This window comes from Notothenia coriiceps, unplaced genomic scaffold, assembly GCF_000735185.1.
Source record: "Notothenia coriiceps isolate Sejong01 unplaced genomic scaffold, NC01 NC01_scaffold00022213, whole genome shotgun sequence".
NCBI classification, from domain to species: domain Eukaryota; kingdom Metazoa; phylum Chordata; class Actinopteri; order Perciformes; family Nototheniidae; genus Notothenia; species Notothenia coriiceps.
In genome coordinates this window covers 178,797-186,811 of record NW_011354914.1, presented here as the reverse complement: position 1 = coordinate 186,811, position 8,015 = coordinate 178,797, and the positions used below count along the sequence as shown (strand labels likewise).

At 38.8% G+C, this 8,015-nt stretch overlaps 3 protein-coding genes across 5 annotated transcripts in view; 2 read left to right on the top strand and 1 right to left on the bottom strand.

Annotated features, from left to right (window-relative positions):
- Window positions 1-1,865, bottom strand: part of ascc1 (activating signal cointegrator 1 complex subunit 1) — a 16,535-nt gene extending 14,670 nt beyond the window's left edge. For 2 of the 3 annotated variants that reach the window (XR_799264.1, XR_799263.1), the window contains exons 1-3: window positions 1,533-1,676; window positions 1,293-1,395; window positions 1,086-1,183 (exon numbers count right to left, since the gene is read on the bottom strand). Coding sequence is in view for 1 of the 3 variants with exons in the window: in XM_010780873.1 (XP_010779175.1) it covers window positions 1,086-1,183; window positions 1,293-1,395; window positions 1,533-1,659 (328 nt within the window). In the remaining 2 variants the exon portion in view is untranslated. Of the gene's footprint in view, window positions 1-1,085; window positions 1,184-1,292; window positions 1,396-1,532 lie in introns of all 3 variants that reach the window. The other variant, XM_010780873.1, reaches the window with a different exon arrangement.
- A 29-nt stretch (window positions 1,866-1,894) lies between these two features.
- On the top strand, window positions 1,895-4,487 carry anapc16 (anaphase promoting complex subunit 16). Its single transcript, XM_010780874.1, has 4 exons — window positions 1,895-2,071; window positions 2,394-2,548; window positions 3,733-3,807; window positions 3,905-4,487. The coding sequence occupies exons 2-4, from the start codon at window positions 2,407-2,409 to the stop codon at window positions 4,012-4,014; spliced, it is 327 nt and encodes a 108-aa protein (XP_010779176.1). The 5' UTR covers window positions 1,895-2,071; window positions 2,394-2,406; the 3' UTR covers window positions 4,015-4,487.
- A 1,446-nt stretch (window positions 4,488-5,933) lies between these two features.
- On the top strand, window positions 5,934-7,739 carry ddit4 (DNA-damage-inducible transcript 4). Its single transcript, XM_010780872.1, has 3 exons — window positions 5,934-6,077; window positions 6,315-6,535; window positions 6,649-7,739. Exons 2-3 carry the CDS (start codon window positions 6,352-6,354, stop codon window positions 7,146-7,148), a joined length of 684 nt encoding a protein of 227 aa, XP_010779174.1. The 5' UTR covers window positions 5,934-6,077; window positions 6,315-6,351; the 3' UTR covers window positions 7,149-7,739.
- The last annotated feature ends 276 nt before the right edge of the window (window positions 7,740-8,015 follow it).

The following is an 8,015-nucleotide window of genomic DNA, read 5'->3' as shown; positions in this document are numbered from 1 at the left end:
CTGAGTGTTGTAATTAGCTTTTCTAATCGTCCTCTTGTGCAGACCCATATGCAGGCACATTTCATTTCTGTCTGATTGTGCGAGTAGATGATAAAGTGTCTCGGTGCTCTGCAGTGGTTCCGATTATTCTCAGCAAATGAGATGACAACGGCTAACTTGATTATATATTCATCTGTGTTTTGTCCATCAAATCTCAGAAATGTTGCGAAGAAAATCTCCATTTCACTTTGGTAAAGGCCAAGGTAATGTCTTTAATTGTCTTCTCAGTAAAAAACATAAAAGATATGCGTTAAATATCAGTGTACTAATATAAAAGGTATCAAGGTATGATGATATTTAATCGAGTGGCCCATGGTGGTGGTGGGGTTATGGTATGGGCAGGCGTATGTTATGGACGACGAACACAGGCCACTCGATTCACAACATTACCCTAACCTTAACCCTAACCCTAACCCTCAAACCAGATACTGACTGGTTTTCGGACCCCCCCAGACCCCCCCAATAAAGCAAAAATGCACGTTTCAGAGTGGCCTTTTATTGTGGCCAGCCTAAGGCACACCTGTGCAATAATCATGCTGTCTAATCAGCATCTTGATATGCCACACCTGTGAGGTGGGATGGATTATCTCGGCAAAGGAGAAGTGCTCACTATCACAGATTTGTTCAGATTTGTGAACAATATTTGAGAGAAATGGTTATTTTGTGTATGTAGAAAATGTTTTAGATCTTTGAGTTCATCTCATGAAAAATGGGAGCAAAAACAAAAGTGTTGCGTTTATATTTTTGCTCAGTGTAGTTGCTCAATTAATCGTATTTTAATCGCAATTACGATTATGGCTTGCAACGATTACGAAAACGTAATCGAAATAAAACGATTATTTTTTTATTATTTATTTTGTATTGGTTTTTCAGTTGAGTTATACTTAAAGTGCAGGATAATCAAACATACTGTTCAAAAAAATATTCTCCAATAAATTGATGTTTTCAAAGTAAATGGATAATCGTGATATCAATTATTGACCCAAATAATCGAGATTATGATTTTTGCCATAATCGAGCAGCACTATTATATAATTAATTCTCACCAATCTCCCCCTCCACTCCTTGTTTTGGGATGCTGATAGATGTCTTTGTGTCAGACTCCAGGCGTCTCCGTGTCTCTCCTTTTTTTCCAATGATGTATCTGCAGAACAAAAACATTATGCTGCTTATAAACAAAACTTCTTGTGCTTTTCAAATTAGGGATGATACACAACAATCCAAACATGTGCATGTTGTTGATAACAACTCACTTGTAAAGAACACTTGGGACTTCAATGGCACAGCGGTATCCTTTATCAGTCTGTTCAATTAACTTTGTGTCACAGGCTTCATCTTCTTCGAGGTATTCACTCTCTAACCAAGTTGAAAACACACATTTATATTACATACATTTATATATGATTGTGTCTTTGATAGGTAATTGTGGCCACAGGCTGACAGCACTGTCTGTGACTAAAAAACAGTTGCTACCAGTGACAGGATTCAATTACCTGGAGGCCCCACGTAAGACACATCTTCTTCTTCTTCCTCATAATGTTCCTCCTTAGAGTCCTTAGTGACATTCCTCCGGTATATTCTCCCATTTATATTGATAAGAGCTGGTCGTAAAACGTCCATAATGTAAAGCAGCTAACGTTAGCTCAACCTAAGTAAACCTCAGAACTGCTCGCTATAAAGTGAGCTAAATGCTCAAGTTAGCAGCCAAGTAAATAAGCTTATTTTGCTTTAAAAACACTTATTTTGCCACGGAATAACTTAACTAGTGAGTTGACACATTGGTTTATGTGCTGTTCGGCAGACAGGGTCCTGGGTTGGCGTTTAGTAGATCTACAAACAGAAATTAACAATCACTCCTGAGAAATCATGCAGGCGAACCATCCACATCACTGTTAAATCATAGGCACGAATGCCGTAGCATAAACGTAAAGTGCTGTCCTTGCCGTAAAGTAGTGGCAACAGATCTTAACAAACAACAGAACCAACTGCACGGAATCAAAGACGAAACACATTCATAACTGAGACATCGGCAGTAAGTTTTATTGTTTTAAATATGGTTGTTATTGCTGTGTTTTATTCAATAGTATTCATGGTAAATGGCAGTTGCCTACATCAGTGCAACAAGAATAGTTAGCTTTCTTGCTAGCCACCTAGCATAGTTGTCGCAGTTAATACATTGATATTTGATTGTACCATTTCTATTTAGATTAGAGAACCTACACAGTTTAGCTATGTCAGGCATGTGTGGCTATGGTGATAACGGTAGCAGTCCATACCTGTGTTCAACAAATGATATGTGTGGTAACCACAGCCACAGTGGCATAACAGTTCATTTTCTTGATGTGTTTTTGAAGGTTTTCTGAGGCAATGGCAGCATCTTCCTCGTCCTCCTCTGCGGGAGGGGTCAGCGGCAGCTCGGTGACCGGCTCTGGGTTCAGTGCTTCAGAGCTCATCCCTCCAAGAAAAGTCCTGTACACATATCCTAAAGGTGCAGGGGAAATGATGGAAGGTGAGATAAATGCTGTGTATGTAATGTATGTATTGTCTTTTATCTGAACGCTGAGTCTGTAATACAGTTTTGATTTATTGAAATCCCACTGTTAAATTCATCTGTCTTTACCTATCTCTCATTTTCCAACAAGGCAGGGGGTCATACAGTGAGATATAGTTAACATATGAGGCTGCATTGATGAACCTGGGCCAAATATGTTAGGGCGTGTTGTGTCAAAAACAACTGGGATTTGAGTCTTGTGCAATTTGTACTATCAGTTCTCAGCATCTGTTAACGGAATGATATATATGCATACGTGCCAAAGTATTTTCTCGGGACAATGCCAGATTCCAAGAAGCCTCTTTTATCCAGCTGTAACAACACAAGTATAATAAATGCAGCTCTTAACTTCAACAACTAAAACTAAAAAGCTGAACCAATGCCAAATTTGATAACTTTGTTAAGACATGTAGCATACAGAACTTTTTTTATTCTAGCCGTTGAGGCAGATGGAAAAGTCAAAATTACCTGCAATGTTTTGTAATGTTGGCTTGTATTTATCTTTTAGAAAGAAACATAGTTTGTTTTTCATCAATGCATTAGCCTCATGTAAAACATATGAATTATTAATAATACATTATCAATGTAGGGCTTTAGTATAGTCTGTGAAGTTGAGCGGCCCGACCAAGTAAGGAGGCAGAGGCAGAACGTCCAAATACAAACCCGGTGTGGGCATTTATTCATCACTGACAACTACAACTCACTACAAGGCCCGAAGCCGTCAGTCCACAGTGACGAAGTTACCCTTGTCACATAGTCATAGCACACATCATTTGTCATCTTTTTTGACTGAATTCCCATAAAGTGCTGTGAAATATTAATTGTCAAAGTGAGGTATTGGTAACGTTTTTATCATTAGCCTCATTGCCAATGCCACTGACATGGGATTTGTGTATTGGATTGTATCGTAAAAGCTCCTCACTTCACTGCCTCTATAGCTCGAAATACAATAACACCAATGTTTTGATTTGCCAAATTGCTCCTGCTTTTCCTCTTTGTTTATTTAAAACCTCTGAATGCTGATAATTCACAATATTTAACCTGAACTTCTCTTTCTTTCTCACATCAGTGAACTATCAGCTGAGCTTCAATTCTGTCTTCACAAGCATAAAACTTCTTTATTTTTTTGTGTTCCCTTTTAGATGGCACTGACAGATTTTTATGCGAGTCTGTATTCAGCTACCAAGTCGCCTCCACACTTAAACAGGTCAAACGTGGTAAGTCAGTAACTGTGTTTATAAAAAATATGTTCATTTGTCTTGATCCATTAACAAATTGGTACACTAGTAAAGTAACAATTATGTGTTCTTCCAGATCAACAAATGTCTAGACTGGAGAAACTTGCAAGCTTGGTGGAAGAGCTGGAAGCAGATGAGTGGCGGTACAAACCAATTGAACAGCTATTGGGATTCACGCCGTCTTAAATAAAGAGACCCAGATGCCTTGATTAATAAATTAGCCAAATAAAAAGAGATGGTTTATTTCAGTTCATAAATTATATTAATTCTTAATGATTTATTTCATATTATAACTGTGGACTATTATCTGGAGATACTGAATGTGAGTTTTATTATTTAACTTTACCTATTGTATGAGTGTTTTTTTTAAACAACCTGTTATATTTTACCCATACTATAAGAAACCACTTATTACTGACAAACCAAACAAAAAAACTTTTTTAGGCTAATAAAGTTGTTTTGTCAATCCAATTTGCTTTCGGCATCGGTGTTACAAGAGTTATTATTTTTCCCTTGAAGTGAGGCATTGTATTTCCACATGGCTGCACTGTAGCTCATAAATCTAAAACCTGCTGCCTGCCTTCTCCTCGTCGCTGCTCGCTCCAACAACACTTGGAGCAAAAACAAAGAGGGCTTGTAAATAAAGTCATACTTGGATATTCTTTGTCTTGTGTTTTTTTTGTATAGTTTGTTCCTAACCCACTTTGCTGAGTTAGTTCCTGATGAGTAGAAACTAAATCGTTGTGCTTTTGTATGTTCAAAATGTACAGCTTTAGATTTGTTGAGCCAAAGTCAGAAACCAACTGATTTTGCCTTTGTCAGTTTTTGCTCAAATGAGAGCAAAGAAAGGGTGGTGTTTTCCTCAGTGAATGGATGTTCTCTAACAATGATGGGGTGGGGACGAACATAATGTACTGTTCTTGCCGCTAAGGCCAGCCCTGAACATTAAGACACACCCATATCTGCAGCTCCCTTCCAAGGGTTCAACTATTTTGTACATAACACTTTTTAGGAATTTACTTTACAAGTTGTTTGCTCAAACTATTTCCTGGCATTACATGTGCATCTGAAGACTTCAACTTCAGTCTGAAATCTTTGTGTATGTAAAAGGAACAAACATTTCTTTATACTGATTAAACTTCTCGATGACTCTTAATTCATCACTTCCCCCTCAGAACATTCTGTACCTTCACATGTTTACGTCTTTAAGTTCCTCCCAGACTTTACACAGTCCGCCCCACTTCGGTAACAGAACAGAAACTGGCTTCTTTCCAAAAATCTAAAATCTTTAAGCAAACATTGAGTGCGTCATGTACAGTGCGGCCCTGGCAGACAGGAACAACAGCAGCAGTTTCTCCTTTGAACCCTTACAAGTTTTCTTTGAATTAGCTTGAGTTTCAACCTGGCTTGTATGCCCTAATTTACTCATCTTTAAAATGTCAGTCCCATGCATTGTTTTTGTAAGCCATAAACCTCTTTGATAACATCAGAACACATTTTGTGAAATAGAGGAATAATGAAATAGCACAGAGTAAGCTATTCTTATGCTGCATCCCTATTACTCTGCATGTTTTCATTGTTGTTTTATATGAGGCCAAATGAAAGAAGATGCACATATTTGCATATAAAATTCATTTATCAGCATATTATCATCAGCTACTAGTTTTGTATTTTGCAGCTGAATGTGTGTTGTTTGCACCTCTCAGTGGTAGATACAAAATTCTGATGTAATGCTTTAGCAAAACAGGTGACGTAATGTTCACTGCAACACTCAACCAGACCAGCCTGCATGGATTTTATTCAATGCTATCGATACATGCACTGGATGTGTTTCATTTGTATATGCTTATAAAGGATATTGAATAAAGAAACATATTATGTTATCCTTGCAAGCCCAGGCATGTCCCTGTATATTTCCACAACACTGGGATCTGCTATTCATCACCCTAGCCCCCCTTCTCCTCCTCTTGTTTTTCTTTCTTCTCTGCTGGCATGTTACCAGGCAAGATACAGATCCGAAGCCGTGCCTCTCTTTTTGATTGGCTGGCTGGATGTAAATAGGCGTGGCCTAGCAGCCTGTATATAACCATTGTTGCGAGGATAAACCGCAGAGCTCGGCAGCTGGTCTTTGAATGAGGAAGTATAGTGCATAGAAGTTACCAGATGGTTATTTTTGCAGACAATAAGCCTTCAAATACCCTCCTAAAACGTCGACAACGGACTTCAACGGCACCGTTGTCAAATAACCTGTAAGTACTATGTCACCGTTGATTATTTTGTCGGCTTGGTTTAAAATTTAAACAGTTTAACAGTTGCTAGCTACCGTTAACAAAGATCTGTCACTCTGTAAACTTGTCATTCAACCTTAACAATCACTGAAAACGCATGTTACTTGTGGGTTAAATTATCCTTTATTTAACTTTTGAGTTGTGTATTTTCGCTCGAGTTTGAGTGCTTATCTGTTGTCTTTGTCTCCTCACTAACAGCTGACCACAGAAGCAGCTGATACTGAATTCTGCAAAGATGCCTGCTCTCTCTTCACCCACTGATATCGGCTGCTCACCCCCGTCCCCAGTGGACAGCAGTCCTAGGAGGCTGTCCTGGGGCAAACTTGTGCAAAGATTGGCTGATTTCAGCACATCTGCCAACAACAGCAGTATTGAGTCTGGGTCCAACAATGGCAGCAGGAGTGATCTCTCAGAATCAGGTAAACAACAGCTGCAATTTTTCTTACACTCATTCAAATGATCTCTAGTCCCTTTTTTTTTTTTTTTTTTTTGTCATGTTCCCATTTCTTACCCCATTGTTGTTTGCCAACAGGGTCAGATGTATGCGGTGACCTGTCTCCTTGCAATGAAGACCTGTTTTATGATCCAATGGAGGAGACCATTCTGAAAGAAGTAGTGGACCTTATTGCAGGAAGCCTGAAAGAAGCCAAAGACTCTGACTGTGCCTTGAGGTGCTCCAAACTGCTGATCCCTGAGAAACTTCTGGAACACATCGGACAAGAGCTCCTTCACCTGGCAGCTAGTGAGCCCTGCGGCTTAAGAGGGGCTCTCATCGACCTTTGTGTGGAGCAAGGGGCCGTGTGTGAGAGTATGGCTCAGTTATCTGTGGACCCTTACCTTGTCCCCACCTTTGAGCTGACTCTGGTGTTGAGGCTTGAGTCAGGTGGGCTGTGGCCTAAGATCCAAGGACTTTTTAGCACAAAGTCTCCTTCCACTCCAGTAGTGAGACGAGCTATTAAACTTAGCACTGGTTTCCGGGTGATCAAGAAGAAACTTTATTGTTCTGAAGAGCTGCTCATTGAGGAATGTTAAGAAATGTAAGGGACTGTCGATGTTTTGTTTTTTTAAAAGCGCCCAGTTAAGCTTACAGAAGGGCCTTATTATTATAACTCCATGTTTATGATGCCTTCGGAAGGATGGACATTGACCAGATGTAGCCTATTGTTCTACTGTAAGGAAGTTTATGGTACCTGAAGCAGTTTTTTTTTTTTTTAAACATACGATGTTTAACCATCATATGTGGTTAAGAAAGTCATTTTGCGAGTATTAAAGTGCGTACCTCAGTTTCTATTGAAACGTACAATGGCAGCTAGCTATGATTAAAGTCACTGAAGACCATTGTTTTTTTTCTTTTTATACATGCTAATTAATTGTAATGTACACCAAGTGATGAATTGTACGCAAGGCAAATCATTAGGAACCCTAGTGACTGCTTGAATTCCAGAGTAAAGGCTTACCAGCACTTGCATTGTGCAGTTTCTCTGCAATCTCAAATGTAACTTGATCTTGTATTTGTGTGGACCTGTCCTGCTTTCAACTTTATTTATTTGACATTCAAATACTCATAACATTGCACTGTTTTTGTACTTTCACGACTGCAAATAAATTATTTTTTTTAACAATTCTCTTTTCCTGTTGTCTTATTTTATGAAACTTATCAAAGCCCTCCATTACATTTCATATGGCTAACACTTTTAGCCAAAGCGACTTACAATAAGTGCAAAAACCATATATGTTCGAACTCTGAACATTATTATTTGGAAACTGAATAGTCAATATAATGGATCTACAAACCTGCAATTGCCATGTACAGTGGGGCAAAAAAGTATTTAGTCAGCCACCAATTGTGCAAGTTCTCCCACTTAAAAAGATGAGGCCTGTCATTTTCATCCTAGGTAT

Excerpts from the sequence above, each read along its gene's own strand:
- ddit4 (XM_010780872.1), top strand. The coding sequence starts at position 6,352 with ATGCCTGCTCTCTCTTCACCCACTGATATCGGCTGCTCACCCCCGTCC. Across the intron at positions 6,536-6,648 it reads GAGTGATCTCTCAGAATCAG|GGTCAGATGTATGCGGTGAC; the intron begins GTAAACAACAGC and ends GTTTGCCAACAG.
- anapc16 (XM_010780874.1), top strand. The coding sequence starts at position 2,407 with ATGGCAGCATCTTCCTCGTCCTCCTCTGCGGGAGGGGTCAGCGGCAGC. Across the intron at positions 2,549-3,732 it reads TGCAGGGGAAATGATGGAAG|ATGGCACTGACAGATTTTTA; the intron begins GTGAGATAAATG and ends GTTCCCTTTTAG. Across the intron at positions 3,808-3,904 it reads ACTTAAACAGGTCAAACGTG|ATCAACAAATGTCTAGACTG; the intron begins GTAAGTCAGTAA and ends GTGTTCTTCCAG.